The 26,462-nt window shown below is 40.8% G+C and overlaps 1 protein-coding gene across 2 annotated transcripts in view; it reads left to right on the forward strand.

Moving 5' to 3' along the window:
- Positions 1–259: 259 nt before the first annotated feature.
- The window catches only part of PIGL (phosphatidylinositol glycan anchor biosynthesis class L), a 61,882-nt gene continuing 35,679 nt past the window's right edge, over positions 260–26,462 (forward strand). For both annotated transcript variants that reach the window (XM_074890397.1, XM_074890398.1), the window contains exons 1-2: positions 260–604; positions 5,142–5,241. In XM_074890397.1, coding sequence (XP_074746498.1) covers positions 340–604; positions 5,142–5,241 — 365 coding nt within the window. In that variant the 5' untranslated portion in view covers positions 260–339. The remainder of the gene's footprint in view (positions 605–5,141; positions 5,242–26,462) is intronic.

Genomic DNA, 26,462 nt, shown 5'->3' on the forward strand with positions numbered 1-26,462 from the left:
AGCAGGGTCAGCCGGTGCGCTGCAGCGCCCGGGCAACGACAGCTCTTCCCCGGGGACCAGCCCCTGGTCAAACCCCGCCCGCGGGGCCCCGCTCCCGGTCTGGGACCCCGCCGGGCCTGGCGAGCGCAGCGGGGCGGGCGGCCCCCCGGTGTGCCCCTCCTCCCGGGCAGCCCTGCAGAAGCAGAGCCGGGGCACGTTTCCGCGACAGCGGTCGAGCGGCCCCGCCCCGAGGCGGGGAAGAGAGGGGAGGGGGGAACAACCCTTTCGTGCCCCGGAACCTTCGTGCCGCCCATCCCGTTTCCTGCCGGAGCAGCGCGGCGGGGCGCGGCGCGGGTCGCCATGGCAGCGGGGCCGTGGGGCTGGGGGCCGGCGGCCCTCGCGCTGCTGCTGGCGCTGCTGCTCGGTGGCGCGCGTCGCCTGCGGCGCCGTTCCGCGGCCGCCGGGGCTCGCGCCGCCCTGAGGGGAAGGGCGGCGGCGCGGGCGGATAGCGCCCGCGCGCTGCTGGTCACGGCGCACCCCGATGACGAAGCGATGTTCTTCGCTCCCACGGTGCTCGGCTTGGGCAGGGCCGGCGCCCGCGCCGCGGTGCTGTGCTGCTCCGCAGGTGAGGGGGGACGCGCCGGGAGCGGCGGGGCACCCACCCCCCACCCTGAGGTGCCGCCGTGGCCGCCCGTAGAGACCGGGCTTCCCGCCCGTGACGTTATGGGGAGGCCGCCATGATGTCTTCCCATGTGTGACGTCAGCCCCAGGCTGTGACGAAGTGCCAGTGTCTCAGCGGGCGGTAGCCGAACCGCGGGGTGACCCCGCTCAGCCGTGACGCCGCGTATGACGTCACCATGATGTCACACGTGATGCCATTGCTGTGCTGAACCTCAGGGCCCTCTAGGCCTGAGCTGCCCTGGCAGCATGGCACTGCTGTGGAATCCTCCTGCGGCAGAGGAGGTTCCAGTCATCCGCAGTATGAGGTCACGGTTCTGGGTCATGGCACACTGACATAACACCCCGTGCTCCCTGGAGAGCTGCCATGCATGGGCGGCTTTGCTCAAAATGTTACTTTCTGCAGCGTTTCAGCAGCTGCGATCAGTAGCAAAATCTCTCTTTGTGTTTGCACCTTGCCCAGAGGTTTCACAATCCAATCTCCTGTTGCAGCACTGAGGTACTTTCAAACTGTGCGGAAGCATCAGTCGTAAAAAGGTGCTGTTTAGCACAGCCTTTTGTCATCTCCTTATAATTCTGTCATCTTGTAGAGGACTTCCTTGGATGATCCAGTTTTAAAGCCATAATGATATATTTGCTGTAACACATCTAAAAATAACAGTTGTGTAACAATCCAATCGTGGAAAAATAGGCCTGAAGGGAACCTGAGGTCATGTCCATCAGTCGATCTGAAGGCAGCATCAATGTGTCTTCATTTGATGCAGACAAATGTCAAGTTTGTTCTTCAAAACCCCCAGGGAGGTTCCTCAGCCTGTGTGGTCTGTGTCAGTGCTGCATTAGTTTTTCTTCAAATGACTTTTTCCTGAATCACTGGTGTAATTTAAGCTTGGTTTTTTTATTTTTCCTATCTGCCATGAACATGGAAATCAGAGTATACCTTTGCAGCAACCTCTTACATATTTTAAGACTGTTATCTGCCTCTTCTGTCTTATCTTCTCCAGACTAAACAACCTTATTTCTTGAGATTTTTCCTCATAGATCATTTTTTCTAAACCTCTGATCATTCTTATCGCTTTCCTTTGGACTCTTCCAGTTGATTCACATCTTTTTTGAAGTGCAGTGATCAAAAACTGGAAGCAGTACTGCCGCCGAGGCCTTTCTGGGGCTGAATAGATTAGAAAGATTCTCACGGGCTCCACTGTCTGACCAGGACAAGAATTTTTCACAGCATGTGACACTTTTTGTCTTGTGTTCTCCTTGTGATCTACTGAAGTTCTGCAGAATTGATACCTCATCAGTTATTAAATTGTGCAGTTTTTTGTGCATAAGAAACAATCTCATTTGAATCAATCTTTCAGACCATACTGTTATACTGGAATTCGTGAGCCTGTGGTGAAAACTAAAGATACTGCGTTTTGTGTTTGTTGAGAGGAGTATCTTAGGCTACAGACATTTACATCTTACACTGAGAGCTACTTACATTTGGGAAAAGGGCCCTCTGAGTTTTTGAAAGCTGCAGCTAGTTCACTGCCAACTTTTCTGTTCTTTGTTTGCAAAGCTTTCTGTCATAACAGACCATCTAGGTGAGAAGGCAGGGATTAAGCTATTGTTGAAGTCCCGTGGTGTAATGGCTTTACTGATCACTCTATACCTCCCATTCAAGATTTAGTGCAGAGCTTTCAGTTGTCTTTGCTGAGGGACAAAGGTCTGTGGATCCCATTTGGCTTTTTCACAGCTATGGAGAGATTACTGAAGTGCAACTCTGCCATTTCAGTTTTGGGGACTAATACACTCTTGCTATTAGAGAACTTTCCAAAAAAGTGTTGTGTTTCTGTTTATTTTGTTAAAATTCTTTTTTTTCTTTGCTCCTGATTCAGTGACGTGAAACGTTGTGTTTGACACTGCCTTCTGTGTACCCTCTTGCGTGTCTTTGTAACAGAACTAGCAGGCCGTATAGGAGAGTACAGTCACTGAGCTAATAGATTTTTTCTGTGCCTCTTACTAGTCTTTTGGGCGATTCAGATGTTCATCCTCTCATTGTTTGTATGATTGATGATGACAAGTGAGTTGATCAAAGACTACAAATTGTAATGCTGAGGCAAAATCATTGCCTAGAAACTGTCATACTTGCAGTTTTCAGCTGTCAATCAAAATGACTTAGAAATGAATTAGAATTACAGCACTGTGAACAAAAAATCAGTCTTTTACACACTGAATAATCTTCAATTGAAATAATAACTCAGTATAAACGTGCTTTGCTCTCTGTAGTAGCTCTCTATTGTGAGTGCTCCATGGATGAGGTCCAGCAGCATCAGCTATTCAGCTGGTTTTGCTCTCAATAGCTTCCCATTTTTTCTTGTTAACGTTTATATATTCCTGATGTCCTGACATATTTCTCAAGCTGTGGAACGTGGATCTGTTCCTTTGAGTTCAGTAGAAGTTAGGTATTTTGAGAACAGTGGTACTATTTGGATAAAACATCACCTGCAGTCAGCTATTACACTGCCTTGCAGCAGAAGATGTGTTATCTTAAAATGTTAGTGTCGTTAATGGCCTTGCAAAAAATCAGTCTAAAATAAGTCCTGCTGTACTCATCTAATCAATCTAGTGAAAGTGCACACTTCAATTAATTCTACTGAAGCTGGAACTTGCAATCTAAGCTGCAGACTACCAAACTGATGTGTTCCTCAGCAAACCCACAGATAATCATTGTCATAGTCCCCTAAAACCATTCACTCACAGTCTGCAAGAAGAGGCTTTTTTTTCTAGGTAGTCTTTCACTCTTTGAAAATTTTATAAAGCTTGCTAACGACGGCTCAGATTGCAGCACTGCTCGAGAGAAATGCTAGATTTAGATGACTCACACCCACAACAATGAAAAGTTCTAGTGTAATTCAAGACAGCTGACTACAGACTTGAATCATACATTAATACTCAGATGTATTTTTTCATTTTAATGCTTCAAAGTTAAAATTGGGTTGCAAGTACTGCCCTGCATAGAGCAACATTCTGGCAGGGGCCATCACAACTCTGGCATGGACTTTGCATGGCTGATGCCAAGAAGAAATAAGGGAATGTCAGGGCAAGATGAGAAGAAAATAATTCAGTGAAGAAGGAGGCAGTATTTTAAGATAATGAATCCTGTTTCTCTGCTAGTTGGTCTCAGTCTGTTACAACTTTTCTCAAATGCCTTATCTAAATTAAGTTTCCTATCTTCTTTTGGTTCTATAATTTTTTTGCAATCTTGTCATATTAGTTTCTGCCTGAATTTTCTCTGTGAATGATTCAGAATTCTGAAAAATCTTTGTTTTAAAACAGGGATTGTTATGATGGAATTCCTCCTTTCTTCAAATCCTTTTAGTTCTGTCACTGTATTCTATTGCGGTGTCCTAGTGTTACATGATAACTACTGCTCATTAGAAGTGGCCCAGACTATACTATAAACTTTAATACCTTCACGAATACACCATGGGATGGGCTTTCCATGTGTTGTCTCAACAATTCTGTTCCAAGTACTTTGGACTTGCTGTTCAGCCTGACTCTGTGGGCCTGTGCTGTTAAAGAGTGCAGGAGGGAGTTCATGGCAGCATGGCTAATAGTGAAGGAGTGACTCTGACCCTTCCTAAGGAGATTAATTATTACTGATTTGTTGTGAATACTTGTTTTTAAAAAAATAGACTAAGATCTTTCACAGAGACAACCTGGAAATTTGCCAGTGGTGACAACTTTTAGTCACCTCACTGCAAAGGCAGTTTCTCCTGTGATTATGAAAAGATCTTGTTTGATTGTTTTGCAGTATATTGGTGACTTCCACTCAGATAATGTGGAAGCAGTTAGTCCATGTATATGCATATTAGAAGACTCCTTTTATTCCCCTCAAATCATGGTCAACCTATGGAATTCACCAAAAGAGATATTAAATCTTGCTAAAAATGTCACAAATATTCAGAAGTGGATTAGGCATATACCAAAATAAACAAAAAGCCCAAACAAAAAACTCAGAAGAGCTAGAAATTTGGAGACATCTGCTAATCAAACAGGTTGTTGGAAGCCATTTCCCAAGCAGGTTATTCCAGAACTGTTGTTTGGAAGAGCTCCTGTGTCTTTGGCACAAGCATTTAACTTTGGCCAGTTTTAGGATAAGGATACTGGCCTGTGTGGACCACTGGTCTGATTAGACATGGTGATTTCTGATGTCCTTGCCAAATAAGCACATGAACGGCTGCAAGCCACAGTCAGTGCATAAATGTGAGGAATGTAGTCAAGGTGGGCAGAACTTTGCCTCAGCATTTTACTCTGAGCTAAGCCGAGTGTTGCTAGGTAAAAGCTATGGAGTTTGTCCCCTGCAATGTATCTGTTCCTCAAATGATGCCCTTTTATTAATGTGTGATGCTCACACTTAATGCTTTGAGAAAGTAAAGAGGAATTCTTTCCAAGCTAACCTAAACTAAGTTAGACAGTGTTGCTGTGTTTACTATTTTCAGGAAATTACTACAATCAAGGAGAGATTCGTAAGAAAGAACTGGAACAGAGTTGTTTTCTTCTGGGGATTCCTGCTTCGGATGTAAGAGTCATAGATCACAGGTAACCAGTTTTCATTTACAGCATAATTTCATTGCAGTTTTAAATAGCGGGTGAAGTTCACTTTAAAGTTCAGTGAAAACTTACTATATCATTCTAAAAACTCCTGAGGAATCTCAAAAAAAGGACATAGTAGATATTTTTGTTAACTCTTAACATAAGTCTAATTAATGCAGAAGACAATTCAAGTGTATAATGGGGATCACAATCCCCAGGTTATGCTGTGTTGATACAGCATTCAGGATAATGATAACCATACTTGTTGGGGTCTGCCACAGTGTGTTTGGGCAGCACGATCACATTTTGTTACGCTTGTTGCAGTGTTATATAGACAATTACAAATTCACTGAATTGCCTGTGGCAGGTGTGTCTGTAGGCTGGTCTTTACAGGGTTAGTGTGGAATTCTTTTATAATCTGGTTTAGTCTTGGCTAAAGACAGAAGTGCATTGCAGTTCATAATAACACGACTGTAAGATTCTTTCAAATTAAGCCACACAAGATTTCTGTTTTTCTGAGGTGTGATGGTGTTTTCTTTAGTTGTGTGCAGATACAAAGACAGGTGATAAGGCTGACACTTCTCTGTTTTGCGATTAATTCAGGAACTCTCTTCTGGGAAGCTGATTTAACACTTTGAATCAGTGAAACTCAGAACTAACATTGTAAAGGCCTCTTAAATTGCCTAATCACTGTCTAACTAGGGTTGATAGGAGCTGAAGTAGCTACCGATTGCTAGGAAACACGGTACAAGTGGTTGTTTCAATTGTAAACAACTATCCTACAACCCATAAAGAATTTTTTTGTTTATGAAGAAATAACTTTAATAGCAACATATTGATTTAAAGCCACGCCAACTGGAAAAGTCAGAGATGAAAAAAATCTGGCTTCAGGCAGGCCCTTTTCCCATGAACATATTTTCCCTTGAGCTAAGGCAACAGAAACCACAGTCCAGAATATGAATCTTCTTGAGTTCTTTGCTTTTTTTAGCTTTAGGTTTCTCTCCAAGTTTTCAGCTCACTTATGAAAACAGCATAGGAGTTGTTTTTCCTTTGGAATGAAAAGAGATGTTTCCGTTCACTTTTCTTGAACTGGTTTTGGATAACTTCAAGTTTTGTAGTACAATCATATGACAATGCCCAAAACATTTTGGGGAGGAATAAAGAAAAAAGCTGCTAAGCTTTGCTAAGCATAAAGTCTGCTCAGTGAACCAGAAGACTACTGGCCTTTCGTCCTCTAATGCAATGTGAGGTTGGTTAGTATGCGATGCAAGTTTCCTGATACTGCTCAGTCATCCCGCCACGTACGCAGTCCAGAGGACTGCTTTTTGCAAATAATACTTTGGTTTGCTCTGTAGGATGGTGAGGACCATTTCAGAGAAATACCTTGGCTCATGCCTCTTTATTACTTTCACTACTAGTATTGCACATACTTGTGTAAGTAACGACCGATACACGGTTTCCCCCAGTGAATGCAGTGCCTGAAAAGATAGATCTATCCCATTGCCCAGAGCTTCTGTACTAGAATGTACAACGTTGTTCTGAGAAAACAGGTTTAGATTTGAGGTCTTTATCTCTGAGGTTCTATTGCTATGAGATAACCATCAAATCGTCTAACTTTGTTGTGCATTTAGGGAGTGAACTGAAGTTCTTGCTGAATTTTGCTCAGAGCTTGTTTACACAGTGAAGTGTGTTTACGGTGCATTATTTACTCTGCAATAACTCACCATGTGGATGCTCTTTATGAAAAACCTCTGTGGATCAGGTGTTGGCAAAGTGCTAGAGGATCAGGAATAAATTTTAGATGACACTGCATTTTTAGAGTAGCTAATTTTTAGACTACTGTTTTCCAGCAGTTTAGACAAAGCACTGGGACTTGGGGTTCTTGAAACTTACTCAAAGTTCCTGGATTCCTTAAGGTCAGTATCTTGCCTATGCCTCTGTTATGACTTCTGTAATTTACAGATTATACAAAAATATTTGCCAGTATGGCATGATGTGAAATTTGATAAATTGATATGTTATCTATCGCTAGATTTCCATGTAAACTCATATCTACAGAATACTGTTCAGGAGGCTATTCCTCTTCAGCATTTTGTCTTCCATAGGCAATGTTTAAGATCAGAGCCCTTTGGATTTTTTTGTTCCTTTCCTAACTCTTCAGAAGATAATTTTCCATCAATGTAAAGAACTAGCACATTGCTGAAGGACTGCAGCTGGCATGCTGCCCATCTAACATTTCTTATACAAACACTGAATGCTTTACATTATCCAAGCTGCAGACTTGTATTTTGGTAAGGAAAGCCCAAAGGATTGCTAGGTCTGGATCTGCTCCAACCATTGTAGTGTGGAGCTGAGTCATGCTGCTTCCTCTTTCTTTGCGTGATCTACAAGTGAGTGAGTACAATTTTCAAGATGTATAAGGGGAAATACATCTGAAAAGCAAGGTGATTGACTCGCTCTGTAATCTCACTTGGCCAGGCAGGTATAAAATCAACATGACATTTTGAATTGCATGTGAACTTGTAAAGAGAAAGCTTCAGTCAGTCAACCTATGATGAAATCTGTGTTAAAGACCAAATCCTTATTAAGCAGTCCCTTGCCTTAAACAATGAGTCTCAAGTATAGCCAGGATTCCTAGGACAGAATTAGTTCAGTCTCTATCAGACAACCGCTTTGCACTGACTGTTCAGCAGGTGTTTGATGTCAGTATGTTTGTTACCTCAGTTAAAGACAACTCAAATCTTCTGCACAAATATGGTCCCAAACTGTACCCACATTTCAGCCCTAGAGATCTGAGATCCATGAGAATTTCCTGCAGAAGAGTTTTTTGCTGTAGAGGGCACGTCCAGGTGTGGACCATGCAGCACCCAGGTACTGTGGGTGAGCAGATGGGCATTCAGACAGCCCGTTCCAGACTATTTTAGACTGGAGCACTGGACTCCTCCTACTTGTGAATAGTACAAGCCAGGCACCAGATTTGCAGAGGTGTCCCCTGAGCTGACATGTAATCGTCATAGCTCCAACTGAACGGCTGCTTTTAAGGGAGAAGAGTTTTACAGTCCACTTTGGTTACTAATCCCACACTAGGCTTAATATTTGGAGCAGCCCAGCTCAGAACTAGGACTTGTATTGTTCAAAATTAATTTCTGTACTGTTGCTGGGTGAGGGAGGAGTAGCAAGAGAGTGAGGTCTGAAACTCATGTAAGATAAAAGAAGTCACTTCATTGATTGTATAAATGGTAATGTAAACTCTGTGCTTTTGGTACATTTTTATCATCTTATGTGCTGCAACAATGGACTTTCTTGGAGCTGTAAAAATGAGAGATTATCAGTTTTACTGTGCCATGATACCAGCTTAATTTTCACAAAGACTGGTATAGTTCTACAGATCTGCAGTGAAGGTAAAATGAGTGTAGCTAAACTATGAGTGGAATAGATACCTCTAATGCAAACACAGACTAACTCAACTGAAAAATCTGCTACAATGATATGTCTAAAACAGTAGATAAGTCAGATACTGGACATTTTTGTGGTGGCAGAAGGGTCTAATTTATAAAGCATTTGGCTGCACTGCAAACAAAACCGGACATCCATTTTCACCAAAAGCTCTGTTGTTCTTCAGGCATGTGTTAGACTTTGCTGCCAGATTTAGCTTAAATTGCTCTAGTAACGTATGGGCGAATGATACACCTGAAGGACATGAGTACTTGCTGAGTAGGGCGTCAATCTTGAGAAGAACAAATCTGAGTAACTGATTTGCACTTGAGATGTGTGACAAAGACAAGGTTCAGTTTAGCAAGAGGAGAGCTTGTAAACAAGTAAAAAGTGAGTCCTGCATTACTGTAGAACACAGAGATGCTTTCTCTTCTCTTGTCTTTAGACTGTGCAGAAAAGAATGCTTCATTAACAATGTGAAGACAAAAAATGTTCACGTAAGAACAGGTTTGGGTGCTGTTTTTGATGTGGCACTGCTAAATGTTTTCTTGGTTGTTGCTTTGTCTGGTCTTGAGAACATAGTAAGATGAAGGGGCCCTGGTCTCCAAAACCAGATATCAGGTCACAAGTCATTGCCATGGTTTTGGACTTGTAAATGTACTTTGTTGGAATTACAGCTGAGAAAGCTATCTGTAAGTAATTAATCTGAATACATGCTCCTGAACTAGAAAGCTCTCTCTCATGGTATATGGAAAACCAGGAGTTAGTATCTAATTGATGCAATATTAAGAGTTAGTTAAATTCCCATTAACATTGGGCACACCTGCCAATGCTCTGGCTACTAGTCTGTAATGTTACTCATAAACAGGAGATGTTTTCTAAGCTGTTTTCAGTTCCTGAAGAGAACAAGCAAAAAGGAATTCCAAATTATTTTTTTCTAGTATCTGTTTTGGGTTCATGGAAAGATAAATATCAGGCATTTTACTGCAGCTTCTGAAGGTTTTGTGCACAGTGGTACTGGACAGAAAGTAAAACCGACTATTTGCATCTTCAATATGACAAAATACTTGGCCCAAGTTTGCACTGCAAAGAAAATAATAGTCGAGATTTGTGTAAACTAGAAAATTTTCCATTCACGGTACAAAGGCTTACTGCTAATAATGTTACATCTGTTTCCAAGTTTCCATGGAAATTGCACTCCACTTGCTTTTTTATTATTATTTAACTTAAGTCCAGAAGGGCTCTGATTAGACAATGCACAGGAAGGAGGACATCTGCCCGTGCAGAATCACAGGTTATCTGAAAGTTTTTTTTATGAGGCTGCAGAGAGGCTCAAATTCTTTTTTTTTTTTTAATTTTTTATTTCATTTAATAATTCTTTGCTGTTGGGCTTGTTTTTTCCCCCTACAAGGTAAATAGGCTTTATTGCACTTCCCCATGTTTAACTTCTAACGAACTTCCTTCTACAAGTTCCCCATGTCAGAGAAGTGAGTCTGTAAGGTCATGGGAAAAATATATCCTTAAATAAATAGTGTGTGCATCTGATTGTAATGATCAGAAAGATATAAAAACACTCAGACCCTTCAGAGAATGAAATATGTAACTGGAAATTTGAACCTTTTTATTAGAATTTAGAAACGTATATACAGACAGTTAAGATGTATATCCCATTGATCCAGTTCGGCTTTACTGTACTTAGGTGGTTCATTGATGGCTTTATTGATTTGAACGCAGGGTGCTGGGTGCATGAAAGCTTAAGATGCAACAAGCTATATAGTGAGAATATGTACTGTAATTAAGAAAGCTTGCCTGAAAACTGAAGGGCACCAGGAGAAGTGCAGAGATAAAATCCTGGCCTCAATCAAGTCTGCTGCCAAAGCTGTCAGTGATTTCATACCAGTTTCTGACTCACTCATTTGCAGACCTGTGCCATCTTGCTGAATGGGATTTTTTAAAAATGTATTTATCTTTCTTATGTGTTTCTGATCAGAAAGGTGGTATTATTCCCTGATGTTTCTTCTTTCCCTGGTCCCATATTTCATATTTTGGGATCAGTATTTAATAGTTTTAATTCTGCTGAAATAATTGTGGTAATTAGTTCCATTTTGCCTTCCTAAGTTCCTCGTGGTATTATAGTTTGACATTTTATTTTATTGCTAACTCTAAAGAGCTGATCTATGTGCTGATTAAAACTGGTGCCATGCTTTATTCTAGAAGAGCTGCATGTTTCAGTAGTGAGTGATGGGATTCTCTTCATCTTACTTATCCCAGCCACACCATAAAGGTCTTTATTTTTTGCAGAATTTTCTTTAATTAAGAATAGCATCTGTGGGACCAGAAGATCTTAGATGTAAATTGGTCACACATTCAGTGTGTATTACAGGGAAATCAACCTACATCTTCTGAATCAGTCAAACATACTCATAATTACCCTGAATACTAACATGCTTTACCATTACAAGGAAGCATGAAGCCTTTGTCAGTCAGATGGGTATCTTGATGTTTATGTAATCACTGTAGCCAAATTTCACTTCTGTTTAGTGTAATTCCTGAAATCTAAATTGTTTTCTTTCTGAGAAGACAATAGAATATTTGGCCACCTATTCTTATTTACATTTCTAAATAAACAGATAATTTTTCCAAAATGCTTACCACATGGCAGCTCATGCTGATATTTTAGGACATCAGAACACTTTATAAAAAGGATTATATCAAAGTCTGCCTTCCGGCTTCTGCTTTTATAAGTGTTGCTCTATGCAATAATTTAGGAGGAAATTCTTCTGGGGATTGAGATGTCTCTCTGCCCTCCAGGAAAGCCGCTTTCTGAAACAAAGGCTTGTATTGCAGTAAGTTAGGTTTAGCTATTTTATTCTAAGTTAGATATTTTCCTCGATAAGGAAATCTGCCCTTTTTTCCCCTGGGGTTTCTGTGAACCAGGTCCTTTCTCAACTTTCTAGCATAATTAACTTCCTTGCTGTACAAAAAGGGGGAAGGGTCTGTGGTGAAAGGGAAAATGAACTTTTCAGTCCTAAAGGGGCATGTCCTCCAGATTACCTCTGTAGTGCAATGAGCAATGGTCCTTTTCAAAACATTCAAGGATTCTCCTTCAGATGTCAACAGAGACCTGTCAAACCATGTCAGCGAAGTCTCAGCAGGGTTTGATTAAGAGCAAGAGTCTGGCCAGAGAAGCCAAGGGCTCTGAATACATGGAGGGGAAAGCGAAGGAGTACTGCTAAAGGACAAAATGTCTTTATGGAAATCAAGTCAAAATACTAACCATTGAGATTTATACTTTTAATGATCCAGATTATTTTAGCAGAATAAAAACTATGAAATACTGATCTCAAAACATGAAAGATGAGAATAGGGATCCCAGCCATCCCCCGAAGCTGATGCAAGTTTGATTCAACTTTAAAAACATCAGCACTGGAAAGCTGATAGTAAGAAAAGAAATAAGGCTGTGCAGGAGTCTGGGAAGACTGGCTGGGGCTGAAGACAGGGAAGTGCACTAGAACAGGGAAGTCCACTAGAAGTCATATTTAATTTGTTATTTCTTAGTTCATGCCTTCAGAAATGCCTTTTACTATTCTTTCATTAATGGCTTTTAAAAGTCCTCCACATATGTTAAAGAGGCACCTTTGGAGCAAAGAAAGCCTCAATGGCCCATCCTGAATTTGGGGATGGTTCCATGTCCTAACTCTGCTGTGTCCCAGAAACACAGATATGCTGACTGGGGTGATTCTGTAGCTAGACCCCTCGTGTCCATGCAGAATGAAGTATCTTTGGGTTTGCTGGTTTCCCGTGTAAAACTCGGGGTTTGGTATTAAAATATTTTGAGTGGACTTTCTTCATGATGCTAGTAAACTATAGAAAGGTACGGTCATTAGGTTAAAGCTATTTTCAAGTTATACACAATAGTCCCCTTTTAAACATGACAAACTATAACAACCTATTTATTTTGCCAGTTACACAGTGGAACAATACAGTGTGTTTTGCCAACAGACACCCTGAGGAACTAATGGAGAATGACAGGCGTTTCCCCTTTGCCCCTGGAAGGTTCTCTGCTTTGATAGCCCAGCAACATCTCTGTTAGTCACTCATTTTAACCTGCAGCTGCAAAGGCCTTCCTGTTAATTATAGGCAGACTGAGGTCTTTTATCAGAGAAGAGAAAATGATCAGCTCTTTTCCTTAAAGAGTAACAGTTACATCAGATAGTCCCAGTAAGTTAATCAAAGAGGAGGAACAAACAGAAAAAAAATCTAGCAGGGATTCATCTTAAACTTTTGAATCTCTGCATTCCTCCCAGTTTACTCAGGGAAAATATATTCCTATTTCTACTGGGAACACTCTTAAAAGCCTTCTCACAATAATGGATTGGGCGTTAACGCCTTGTTCACAAGAACTGTGTGGTTTCTTTGTGGGTTCTCTTAATCTTATTTTAATTGTAGCTACAGTACAAAATGTTGAGTACCTCAGTTAAAATAAAGTTGTGACATCTGAGGCTATGACAGGGTTTAGAAACATCATCCAGCTGCATCTGCAATGGACTTGCACTTTCTGCATGTCAGGTAATTACTGTGCTGGAAAACTGAGGAAGGGGATTTGCAGCCTCTTGGTCAAATTCCCCTTTGGGGTTCAGTCTAGAGAAGTGCAGTTACATCAATTCCTGTTTTTCCTAAAGGTCAGGATCCTAGCTGTACTGGGTAGCTCCTGCAGGTAGTGTGTACCTGTACTCACACTTTAGTTGGAGGTAATTGCAGTAACTTCCTCCAGGTTGCCTCAGTCTCTGGGAGACAAGAAGTTTCAGTGTCCAGGGGCCTCATGACATTAAAACCAGTTGTTGGTTTATTCCCGTTCCCTTCATCTAACTGCTAGTTCAAACAGTCACTAGAAAATTTATGGAATAATCAATATCTGAACCTTGGGAGCAAGGCCTTTTTTAGGCTCATTAAGGACAGAATGTTTCCAATTACAAGACACAGTGTCAAAGGCTGTCAGCCCACTTCAAATGCAACGATACACTGTCTTGCTGAATGGCAGCAGTATAATCCTCATTTCTTAAATTTATTTTCAAAATTCCCACTGAAGTCAGGAGGCATCTCCTGTGCTGGCAGCTAGTAAGAGAACATAGGAAACAGTGCATATAGTGCCTGAGGGATGAGTGGGAAGTGTCCCCTTCTATGGCAGACTCAAAGGGCTGAGTTGATGAGCGACGGAAGTAGGGTGACCCTGGCACCTTTGGGACAGGAGCATGGAGTGAAGGAAATTCCTAAGAATTTCGCCTCCCCCTAATTGAAGGGCATTCAGTGGGGACATTTCTGGCTGTTTTATAGAAGAAGACAGTGTCAGGATAGAAAAAAAAAATTGCTTTGTGGACATTACTTCTGAGTAATAAAAGGAGCTTAGTTACTTTCAGGTTGATCGAAGTATTTTATTTTTTGTAGAAATAACAATTGTTGGACTGCAGACACCATAAAGACTCAGTAGAATTTTTGTGAGGATGTAGACTTACAAATTCTTTATACAACATGTTTTGGGTCTGCATCAACCCAATTCTTCCACATAGCTGGTAGAACTGGAGCTGTAGAATCTTGGACGTCTGTCTTTCTTTCCTTCTTCAGAGCCACCTTCTGGTCCCATCAAAATCAGTGGGGGTTGGCCATTGCCTTCAGTAGGACCAGAAACTGTCACTGAAATAGTCAACAAGAGAAGACAAAGTCTTGTTTAAAAAAAAGTTGGTATGGGGAAAGTTGGAAGAGCATCTGTACAATAGATGTTGTGTAAAATGTGTTTTCTCTTAATGACCTTCCAGTTCAGATTGGCTCTGTTTACATACAAATCAAAAGCTGGTTTGTCTAACTGCTAGCACAGCAAAACTAAGTCTGAGATCTGAATATCCAGCTGTGTCTTTTGCCTCTGACATCCTCCCAGTAATAAAAGTTGAGTGGCTGGGATTTGGCTAGAATTGCAGATGATGTGTGAGCCAGAATTGAATTCAGCCTGCTCTTCCTCTGTGAGACAATAGAAGTTAAAACTTGTTTGTGTCAATAAAATAAGCATATACAACTCATAACCCCTCAGGGACCAGATATGATGAATAAGATGTTCTTTTTCCATCATCACATTTCTAACCCTGACCAATGTTAGTAATAAGTCTGTGAGAACTCAGATTTTTGTCTTCCTCATTTCAAAGCTGGAGCAGAAGCTTTTGTAGAGTTTACCTGTGAAGATGCAGCATCCAGAGAACAGACATAGTTATAACAACCTTTGCAGTGCTATCTAATCCAGGTTCTTCATTCTTCACTTTCAAACTCCCTGATGGGTACAGCTATGTGAAATGCTGCCTTTGCTCTGTAAGCCATTGCTCTTGTACAGCTCCTCTGCAGATTGACAAAGTGACAGAGAGTAACTTATTCACAGGTGAAACGGTACTGCTAGCGTACCTGTTAGTTATTGCTTTCCTGCTTCAGTCTTTTCTCCAATGGTATGTTAGTAAACAAACTAGGCTGCTTTGTGTAGCAGAGGCTCTCAAACTTTGCCATACAGGGATTTCTATTTGGTAGCTTGTCAGGAACTTGGGTGCTGCACCCTGTGAGACAGATGCCAGTGGAGCATGTGGTGATGGAGAGCTTTGAGGTCCTGGGGTACTGTCTGGATGTAGGCAAAGCTGTGTCAGTTCATAAGGGAGAAATGCGTGATGGAACTGTAATTATTGAAGGATCTTCTTTCTTGTAACAGTGGTGAAAGCTCTGGCTGCAGTACAGAGCTCCGTTAGCAATTTCACTTGCAGGTTGTACTTTGACCACCTCGTTGTAAAAGACTGCTTGTAAAGCTATATAGCAATTAGGCACAGCATTTGTTATCTCCACTCTTTCCATCAGTAAAACCCTGTTTGACAGATGATTGAAAGCTCTTCTAGTTGACAGTATTAGTGTGAGCCAGCAAAGATGTTCTCGGCAGTCTAGAATCTGATGCTCCCCAGATGCTTCGAGCTGACTGCAGTGGGGTGCTGCTCTGCAGCAGCATGAGCCAGGGCCACCTTTTGAAGCGTCCTACAGCAAGAGAATTCCCATTTGTATTTTCTTGGCTGAGTTTGTTGTGACATGCCCTGTTATTTTTGCCTTCTGTGTCCATTCTGAAGTTCCCCCAGGCATCCCTTCAAATGAAACATTGCATCACTGAGGAAGTGAAGCCATTAAAAGTGAATGCTTTCGCCAAACACTTGGAGCAAATACAATCAGCTCTCATCTACCAGAAATGGACTTGCAAGTTGACATTGCAAAATTTGGGAAGAACAATAGTCCTTTCTTGAGCGGTTTGATGCAGTTTTTCAAAAAGCTGAGCTGTGCTGTTTTTTTTTGCCACATCATGAATGAAGGTTTTATATTTGCATAGAGCAAATGTGGAAGGATTACCAAGCAAAGTGGTTAGAGCACAGAGCTTCACACTTCAAAATCCTTTTGAAGGCAGAGAAATTTTAAGTTCTCTGCTGAACACTGCTAAGGTCTCTGACCTTCTCTGTGTTTTACTTTCATCCTCTAATAATCCTGCCTTTTTGCAGAGATGTACTGATGGACCAATTACTGTTTACATACTATTGTCAGGGTGTGAAATGTTGTATAAGTTTTAAGGATCATTATTAGAGTTTTCCTTGCTAGTCAAAGGGTTAATTTCTTTCTCCAAAGAAGGAGATCTGATTTAGGTTTGGCACAGGAGGAGGGAAGACAGAGGATTTTGTTCTGCAGGAAACTAGGTCAGCAGGTTTTTATTATCGTGCTCGCAGCCCAATGTGGTTTGCATTTAGGAATGAACTCGGTTGACATTGTGTATGGTTGATTTCCTCTTCCCAGAAAGCAGGCCTCAGACATCGCTCCATACATTATGGCTTTCCCAAATTGAATGCAAGAGAATATTTAGCTGAAGCAGCTCAGGCAGTTGTGAGTTTGTTAGATATGTTTTTAGAGCTGTCTGTTGGGAGTGCCTCAGGAACACAGAATGAAGTCCAAGATATTTTGGAGAGGAGAAACAATAGGGCTGGAACCTTTTCAGTCACTGAAGTGCATCAGAATCATAGGCATCTTCATTGTTTTTACACCCCTTCTACTGATGATTGTTCTTATAGCCTGTAGCATTGTTTGGTTTTTGTTTGGATGTGGTCAGATTCTGATCTTGGTCCTGCCAGAGTAAATTTGGAGTAATTCCCTTGCTTTCTCTGAAGCCATGTGTGGCTGAGAACACAGTGTGGTCCTGCAGAAAACCTTTAGATGGGGAGTTTTCCATTATAACTTTTGGACCATCATGACTGATGAAAGGTTTGAATAATCCAGAATCTTTTTCACATCTTCTGGCTTTCTTGACCATATACTCTGGAGTGTATTCTTTTCCTGCGCAACTGAAAATAGAGGTCTGTGTTCTTTACCTCTGCCTATTGAAGACCAAATTGCGGCAGACATCTCTCATGTTGGAGAGTTCAGGCTGCCTTTCTTTAAAGATTATTTTGACTTACTGAATAATGAAAATCCAAGTACTTATAACTTTTTAAAAACTCTACTTTGTTTTGGTTATAGGGATCAGGTAAGGGTGATGGAGCTTAGAAAGGCTATTGGTAACATCTAAGAAAATTTCTGAGTAATAGGATTTAAGGCTGAACATCTATTTCCAGTTTTATATTCTTGTTGTTTTACAGACTTTAATGTGAGTTAATGGCTTTTCAGCATAATAAAACCATCTAATTCTGTCCTGTTCTAGTCTTTATTCAGTTCTGGCATCAAGAAACCCAGACATTTTTGCAAACCAAGTTTGGCTTTTAAAGCTGAACAAGGAAAATACAGGCAATATTGAGAAGGACAGACAGCGGTAGGTTGCCAGCAGTTCCTGGAAATAATGGAGTTTCACAACCATTCCCTGCAGATTGGACATTTAGGGAGGAGAAATATCCTTGTGGCTAACATGGACAGAGTAATGAAAATGCAAACTCTGTTGAGAAAGTTTATTATGGTAAAAATTCAAATGCCATTCTTGGGTTTAAACCAAAGAGCAGCATATCAAATGCCTTAAAATGATGACAGCATAGAAATAATACAGGTCAGAAAATTGCATACAGTCTCTCCTCAACTTGCTTTTAATATTGTGTTAGGCTGTACATTTTGGTTGTCCAATGCCTTTGAATCTTTAAACAGTTTCAGCTGCAATAAATGTGCTCATATAATCATCTTTTGAAATATGAACATGTTAAACAGGGATGAAGAAAGTTGGTATTTCTGTAATACCCTTGTGCTCTTACACTGTTGGCATGCGTGACTGAGAGCCAAGAAAACGACAGCACGTCAGAATGAGAGGCACAGAGAGGACTTAGAGCAGGCAGACATGTACACACAATAAACATCCGAGCTGAGGCAGCATTTTGAAAATTGTCTTCTACATAATGAAACAGAAGGGGTTGTAGGAGAATCTCCATAGCTTCATTCAGCAATGACGAATCATTTCATTCAAATTCGTAGCGACTCGGAAAATGTCACTATGTTGCTGGAAGACTTGGATTGTATTCCTTGCTCCCTAAATTGAACTAAATTGAATTAAAGTCTTAGCTCAAGAAATGAGAGATGGAAAATACTCTCTCTCCTGTAGTGTCTCTCCAAGATGTATATTGTATTTCTTGAGGCTGTCAGCCATATGAAGCTTTTGGGATGTAACACATAGGATAAATAAGTTTGGTCATTCTTGCTGTGAATAAAAAGGGTAAATCCTACGTTTCTATAAAGGCTTTTTCTTCCCCAAAAGAGTTCAGAAAACATCACAAATCATTAGCATATCGGAGCTGTCACTGAAAATACAGTAGCTTCTGGTCTGAAACAGCAACTGTTAATAGCGCTCAGCAATGTTGTGTGTATGAAAAATGTCTGCTGCCGTATATTTGTGCTCTTTCAAATGAATGAACTCAAGAGTTTCTAGACTGAAAATGAGGTTGGTAATGCAGAAGAGCAGTGCATGTCAGCGAATAAACAGATGCTTGCAGAAGACTCTAGGATAAGCAGATGCCAAGTAATGCTGGTGTATGAAATAAGCCATTTGTGCCCATTTGGGAGCTCTGCTACATAAAGGATGCAGCCTGCAAATTTAAGTAGGTTATGATGTTCTCCCCTATGGCTGGGGTTAGAGGCCAGTCCAGTTAAGTGCAGAGTAGTCACTTTGTGGAACAAACATGAAGGCACTAAACTAAAATCGTCTTTCAGAGAGCAGTGGCTTCATATGGGTGCATCCCTTTTTTGTTTTTAAATGTAACCCTATCTTTACCAATTAAAGTAGCTATTTAATGGTTAGAATATGATCTCTGAGCTATGAGCACAAACCCTGTTTATCCCCCTTGTGGGATAAAATATATTTAGTCTTGCTTTATTTGTAGTTATTATTCCTTCTTAGTGTTTTAACCAGTAATTAACCCTGTCCTTTGATAGTTGTTTACAGCTGGGAACAGACTGACAGGAATGGTGCTGTTCTGCAGTAAGGAGGGCGTGGTGCCAGGTAGCTATCCTGTATCTGTTTCCTAAATTCAGGTAGCCATCTCCTGGGGCAATTCTTGTACCAGGAGAGAGGAAACAGCAATCTTCTTTAACATGGCTGCTCACTGCCGATCTTTTCTGAGAATGGGATTGGTTGGTTGATTAATTTTATTGACAACTTATTGCAGGCAAAAGGTGCTGGACTGAAAGCACTGGTAAACGGTAGACATAGGTCCCACGCAGTATTACTCACAATGGAGTAACTCTACACACCAGTGCATGTTGGTACACTTCGCTGTTGCTTCAAATTGATTGCTTGTATCTGCAAGAAGATTACTGTCCAATATGATACTTTTGGCCTCTTTCCTTGGATGCCAATAAGATTAATTAGAAAAGAGCTAAAAATATATTCATATTTAAGGGAGATATATTTTCTCCTGTGCTGCCTCGTCTCTTATTCCATCCCAATCCTTTATGCATTATGCTCAAAGAGGTACTGTGGAGCAGAGTTGAAGACCCTCTGTACAGAGTCCTCATGCAGCTTCTGCTGTGTTTAGTGCCCTCTGTATCTACAAGGAGGTAAAGAAGGACTTTTTGTCTCCATCCTCATATATCCTTATTCCAGGAGAATGGATGTGCTCTTGCAAGAGCAATCTGGAGCAGTGCTCTGCCAGCACAGGATGTTTGATATATAACACGTTCAATATCCCCTCCTACAGTGGTCATTCTATTGACACTCGCAGTATCCTTCCACAAACCCTTGCTGGAGCCCTCACACAGCTCACAAGTGATCTCTGGCTCCACAGCAGCTATAATACTGGAGTAATCTCTAGCCAGCCTTGGCAGTTGGACTTTCCCAGTGACCTGTATTAACCAGAAGTGTCTTGGGAGGTTTCCCAGTTCCACCATTCTGCTTTTGGTGTTTACAGCTACAGTAACTAGCTCCTGACATTTATGCCCAGCTTGTGCTCTGATTGCTGCAGCTTGGTGCCTGTTTGCACATGGGGCCTTCTGATAAGGCAGGCATTTGACCTTTCTATTCTTAACCCATTAACATTTAGAAGAGCTGCTCTCCTCACTTCTAGAGGCAGTGTTCCTCCCCCTCCCCCCAATATCCCCGTTCCTGCCAGATAAGATTACGCCTGGGTTATATATTGATCTAAAAGCAGAGTGCCAAATGCAGCCCACACCAGTTCAAGGGCGAATACTGAATCCATATGAGTGAGTTCACATGCTTCGGTTCAGTAGTGGAAGGGTAACGACCAATGGCTCTTTTTGCCCTCTCAGCAGAACCTGAGAGCAAACTCAAGGGTATCACTTCTTTATTATACCAGTAAAATTAACATCATGGCTGCAGTAGGTACCAGTCCAGTTTGCTGATGCTGCATCTTTGTGCTGTTTCTTCTTCTTCTTCATCTGCACTTAAACAGATTAAGGGGTTGAAGTGATTATTATACACTCGTTTGCTTGAGGCAGTGTGTTCAGTAACCTGAACGTGGACATGAGAGCCAAGATTGCTTTGTTTCAAGCCAAGCCTGTCTCAATGAATACTGCACCATGTCACTTGAACACATCTCTTCACCTGTGCATCCAGTTTTTGAAAGTGGGAACCTATCTGCAACCTAGTGAATTATAAATAGCAACAACTATTATGGGAAAGTGGCTATATAGACAAACGTACATAGTCATTTGTAGTCAAAGTCATTCATTCTTTGCTAAAAATTAGTAATTGTATTCCCAGGTGTATGAAGTGACACTAAGAAGCTCTAAGGGAGTAACTGCAGATAACCAGTTAAACATCAGCTCCCAGTGCCATAGCTATCACACAGAATGGGAATGGGTCTATGGGAGCAAGGGAATAACAGATAGGATTAAGGAGATGTTATTGCCTCTTATTGTTTCACAGTCTCTTGTTCTAGTTCAGTATCTTGGTATAAAATCTACATTTCCAAAAGGATATTGGCATTTGGAAAATACTTCAGAAACAGTCACTGGAACAATGAAAGATGTGGAAAACAGACCTAATAATGGATGTTTAAGATGCTTGAGCTATTTGCTTTATCCATGAGATGACTTGATAATGATACAGGAGGATCAACATGGGGAGGAGATTTGTTGGATGAGGTCTGTTGAGCTGTTACGTAGCATTTCGTATGAGAATAATGACCACAGTCAGGGTTCCCTCCTGGCTTTAAAAATCTATGACAACGATAATAACTACAGACAATCATAAGAATTAATTAGCTGGCAAGCCTGATTTCCCACTGCAAAACCAAAAGCCACTGGAGCAGGATGGATAAAAAATTATTGCAATTGTTAATATTTTATTATGTTAAATGGTTTAAAATAAAACATTGTGATTTAATGTGCATTTATGACCATCTGCACTAAGAACTAAGCTTCAAATAGTCTAATAAGATAACTTACATGAAATTAGAGGCAGGCAGTGTGCTTTTTCCTGCCGAAGTTTAAGAGAATGTAAAACCAATGAATTGATGGCGGTCTCTGACTAAGCACTAGACTTTTTTAGATTGAACGACTCCATTTTAGTTGTTTTATCTTACCTAATTCAGAAAGTAGGTAATTCAGAGCTGAGCAACTCATTCAAAACTGAAGGAGGAAGGCTTTTTTCATCTTGTGATCTGTGAATAAAAATAGATGTGAAAGTCTGTTCTACTAATTTTTTAGATGCCTGAAGAGCATGTGTGATCCAAAACCAACTGCTTTATCTCCTTAACTCAGTTACTATTGCTTTGTTTACTGGATCTGTTAGTTTTTAATACTATGTTTTGGTAGGCTTTCCATATATTTTTAGAAATTCTAATACGATTGTTAGAAAACAATTATAAAATACTGTTCTAATGACTTTGAGCTCCAGCTTCCATCTCAACTCAAAATTGCACAAAGTATGAATAAAAATTCATTTAGTGGGGAAAAATACATCGCTCCATGCTTGTTAATACAATAAACTGTAAAAATGAAATTCTATGCTTAGCTGTAGAGTTGTTTTAGAAATAACTAAATCACTTATTTAAAATGGGTGGGTTGAAATCAACCTGTCCTGCACTGCAGGCGGAGGTAGGCAGGAATTTTGCTGTTCATGTACTGCTGGATTGATCCCAGCATTTGTGAATATCCTTGTAAGAGAAAAGCAGCCCATCATCGCCAGGGATCATTGCTGCGTTGGGCCCTTACCACAGTGTGGTTTGAGTTTGCCTGTAAGGCTGTCACTGTAGTAATGTCAGAAACAATCACTGGCCATTTGAGCAACCTAATTGAGAGAGACAAGGCATAGGAACAGAAATGCTCCCTGCCAATGCTTTTAGAGATCCTGATTTACATGGCTGGTTTTCTTTTTGGTTCTGTTTATGGATTTTTTTTCCCTCTCAAATGTTCCATGAAGTAAATTTTTTATCAGTGACTCAGAGCAAAAGAAAATTTCAGATTTTTGTGATAAGATATTAAATGTCTGGGCAGGCCTTATCTTAAAATGTTTGGCTTACCCAGTGTACTGTACATGCTGAGATGTGAGTGTATGAGCCTCTAGTTAGGATTAAAATACCAAAAGCATGGACATAGGAAGCAATAAAGTGTTACATAGGAGAAGATGCATAATTTTTGTGACTGTTTAAAGAAAGCCCAGATGTGGGAGTAGTTATCTACCGAATCAATCATTTTCTAAGCCACAGATGACCAGAAAATTAATTAAAAAGAAAAAAAAAAGAAAATATTAGAGAAGTAAACCTGCAGAACTTAATGTTTAAACACTGTAGCCCAGACTAGTTTGGCCTTAAAATGATCTCCTTTAACAGTAATTTATTTGGGAATGTTTAACCCTCAGGATTTAAATTCAGGAGATAGTCTTGCTCAGTGGTTACAAACACTGGGAGACAGGATTGCTGCAGTTTGCTTCTGCTGCAGAGTGTGTCAGGAGAGACAAGTCCCTAAGCAGAGCTCCAGTAAGGAACAGAATTTTTGCCAGGATTTCCTGTCCTCTCCATGTCACATTATCCCCATATGACTATGTACATAATGTCTGTTGTACCTGAAAGGGAGGACAAGGTGGCTGCTGGGTCACGTGTTTAGAAAAGACTTGGAGATCTTTCAATTAAATATTTGACCAAGTGGCACATTTTTATGAAAGCATTCTCTAGTCATCCCTTATTCAGCAGAGACAGCAAGAAATTCTGAAAGGATTGTCCTCCCTGAGTTGAGAAGGAGGGGTATGTGCATTGCTGTGCAGGGATAACTCCTGAGAGTCCCCAGAGCAGTACTGCTGCGCTAGCACAGCCCTGTGCCCAGATAAATTAGCCCAGCCTCTCAGCTGGATGGATGAGGGTGAGAGCGCTCTGTGCTGATGCAGCAAGATTGCTTTTCTTGCAAGAGCTAATTATGCCATTAGTGTGCAGATCTCTGCACCTCCCTTCTTTGTGAGCTTTTTCTGTGTGGTCCTGTTTGTCTAAAGCAAGACAGGCTCAGAAGATGTTAATTTAGATATACTTCTGCTAGCAACAGGTGACAAGAGAAATTAAATACTTAAGAATACTTAGACTTGCAAAACAGCACCAGGGTCAAGGTACTTTCTAACAGCTCAATAGGAACTCCTTTAATAATACCTTACAGACTTCCCTGGCTGCCTGGCCTATTTACAGACCTTGTCCTTACCCCTAATCCATTTCAGAAGTGTTTCCATTTTGATTCAGGGATTGCCCAGCAGGACGTTTGTCTTAGCACACAGGGACAGCTGTGTTGACAGTATCTACTGCCTCAGGGCGTTATAGGCTCTCTGTAATCAGATGAGACCTGTACATGCTTCAGTGCCTTAGCAGTGAACTGAAACAACCTTTGTCTGTTTGGGAGGATGAAGGAAGTGACCATGTTTAGAAGTTTGGCAGTCATTTGGTGAGATCCTCTAAAGGATATATAAACTGCAAAACCAAATGGAGGTCTAGGAGTCTGTTTTACTGTAGCAGTTCATCAGGCAGCATGAAAAAAGGATGGTCTGGTGTCGGAGAAATACATACAAGAAAAGCAGATGATTTGAAGTTAGCTTGTAAATATATGTTGAGTAATTTTTATATAATATCTATCCCCTAGATCCCTATCCAGTGTTATGGTTTTACAGCTGTACTTATTTATTTTCTGAAATGTTTCTTTTTTCCTTCGTGGTGTGTGACAGAGGTAAATATGCAATTTTTTCTATTTGAGAAATCCTAGGAGTAACTGGTAACAATAAAAGTTAGACAGAAATGGGATTTTTAAACTGCTGGCACACCATTTAAAATGCAGTTCGCATAGCAATGGCAATGACCAAATCCCTGCTGAATACTAGCCAAGAGTATCCATCGGTGTGTTTTATTCATGCAGTGTGACAGTGCAGTTACTCAAGTCTGTATTGATTTTATTTATTTCATTTTAGAAAACATCTCCACGGAGCATTCAGTGTAATTATTTTAAGGATAAGGAGCAGCATTTAGGACTGACAACCACACATACAAATACAAATCTTGCAAAACATTCAATCATACTGCTTCTCAAGGAGAACAAGCCAGACTTAAACAGAAGCAGATCCTGCTGTCAAGGTTCTTGCTGAAAATGCACTTCCTCCAGCTCTCTTATGATTACATCAGGGGACCATTTGTTTTAGTGTCTCAGATGATCTCCACAGCTACATATTATTGTACAGAGAGAGAGAAAGACAGGCTTTAAGGTAAATGGGGTTTAAAACACTTGATAGGTAAAACATGCACTTTACATTGTATCTTGTAACTAACAGATGATCAGTAGAGATCCCAGATTATTGACACAGTGTAAATGGTTGTTTATAAACTGACTGCTTCTTGTGAGCCATAGGGAGTGCGCAGCTAATAAATACTTACAGATCCATGGTACATAGTAAATGGCTGTAAATTACTTGATTGTCACAGGTATCTACACAGTCAGAATTGTTTGAATGCTTAGGCAAGCCAAAGCTTGTGAACGTGAGACATGCAAGTTTGAGAAGGTCCATTTAGTGAAGGAACCTACATTAATTAGCTCCACCGCTTGTTGCAATTGTTTCCTTCTACTTATGATGATTAAGTCACACTGATCTGGTGAACCTGGGTCAACCACAATGTTACCAAGACAACTAAGTAAACTAGACACTGCCCTTGAGTATTGCCTGCCACAACCCAGAGTGTTGCCAGCATTTGAACATGGCGGCATGAAATGGCTCACAGTTCCCTATCCAGATTTCCATCTTTGGAAAGGTGATGTGGTGGAACAGAACCTTAGTTTCTTGTACAAACAAACTCTTGATATAGCTGAAGTGTTCAGGTCTCCTCACCAGCAACAACCAAGATGGATGAGATACTCAAAACTGGACAGGATGGGACCACACAAAGATTCCAAACAGCACAGTATGTGCTTGGCCATAATCTCTCTAACATGCCAGAAAAAGAAAGCACTGTTAAGAAGCTACAGGCTCTACTTACTTCTTTAATCAGTTTCAGGAAGATGTTAGGGCTTCAGGTAGGTAAAAGAAGGATGGTGGGCCTTGTGAAAAAATCATTGACACATTCCACCCCATAACAGTGTCCCATTGAAGCATCTCTCTGTAACAGTCCCAGTTCCTGGCTGCTAAGCATTTGCTTATTACATGCTGTTAGACTGGAAGAGGTGAGTGAAGGAGAGCCCTAGCTGCTATTAAAAAGGAAAGGGAAAAAAAGTCGAATCATATAAATCCCTGTAGTTCATTTCCTCTTAGAAGATCTGTGCTCTGTAATTATATTGCCAAAGAAGCCTTTCTTCTTTTGAGTTCACGTGAAAGCTGAATGGTTTTATTCCCCTTGGCCTTAGTTCAATCAGTATACATGAAATCACAAAATCTTTCTGTTCCAGTGTAAACTTGAATTAGAAATTGGTGGGTGCGGTACTTGAGATTAGAGCAAACTATTAAAAATAATAAACTCCTTAAAGGGACAGTTGCTAGGTCAGGAGTACATTTAACGTAACCCCACCACCAAATAGGAATTTTGTTTAGGAGAACCCAACCCACCAACAAAGAGTGCCAGCAATCCAGAATTCCCAACATACAACAATTATGAATAGAACAAGATACTCTCTTAGGAGGTAAGTAATGCTGACAAATTGTTAAAAAAATAGATAGGTATTTTCATTATAATGAGTAAAACAGTGTAAAATAATATGTCAAAGTAGTGGGATGGGATTTACTCATTTGCTCATGGAGTTTTACTGTTGCTTTTGGTGAAGATACTGAAGCCAATTTTGAGCACTTTAGATCATTTGTT

The sequence above is a fragment of the Strix uralensis genome, chromosome 20 (genome assembly GCF_047716275.1).
Source record: "Strix uralensis isolate ZFMK-TIS-50842 chromosome 20, bStrUra1, whole genome shotgun sequence".
In the NCBI taxonomy this organism is placed as follows: Eukaryota; Metazoa; Chordata; class Aves; order Strigiformes; family Strigidae; genus Strix; species Strix uralensis.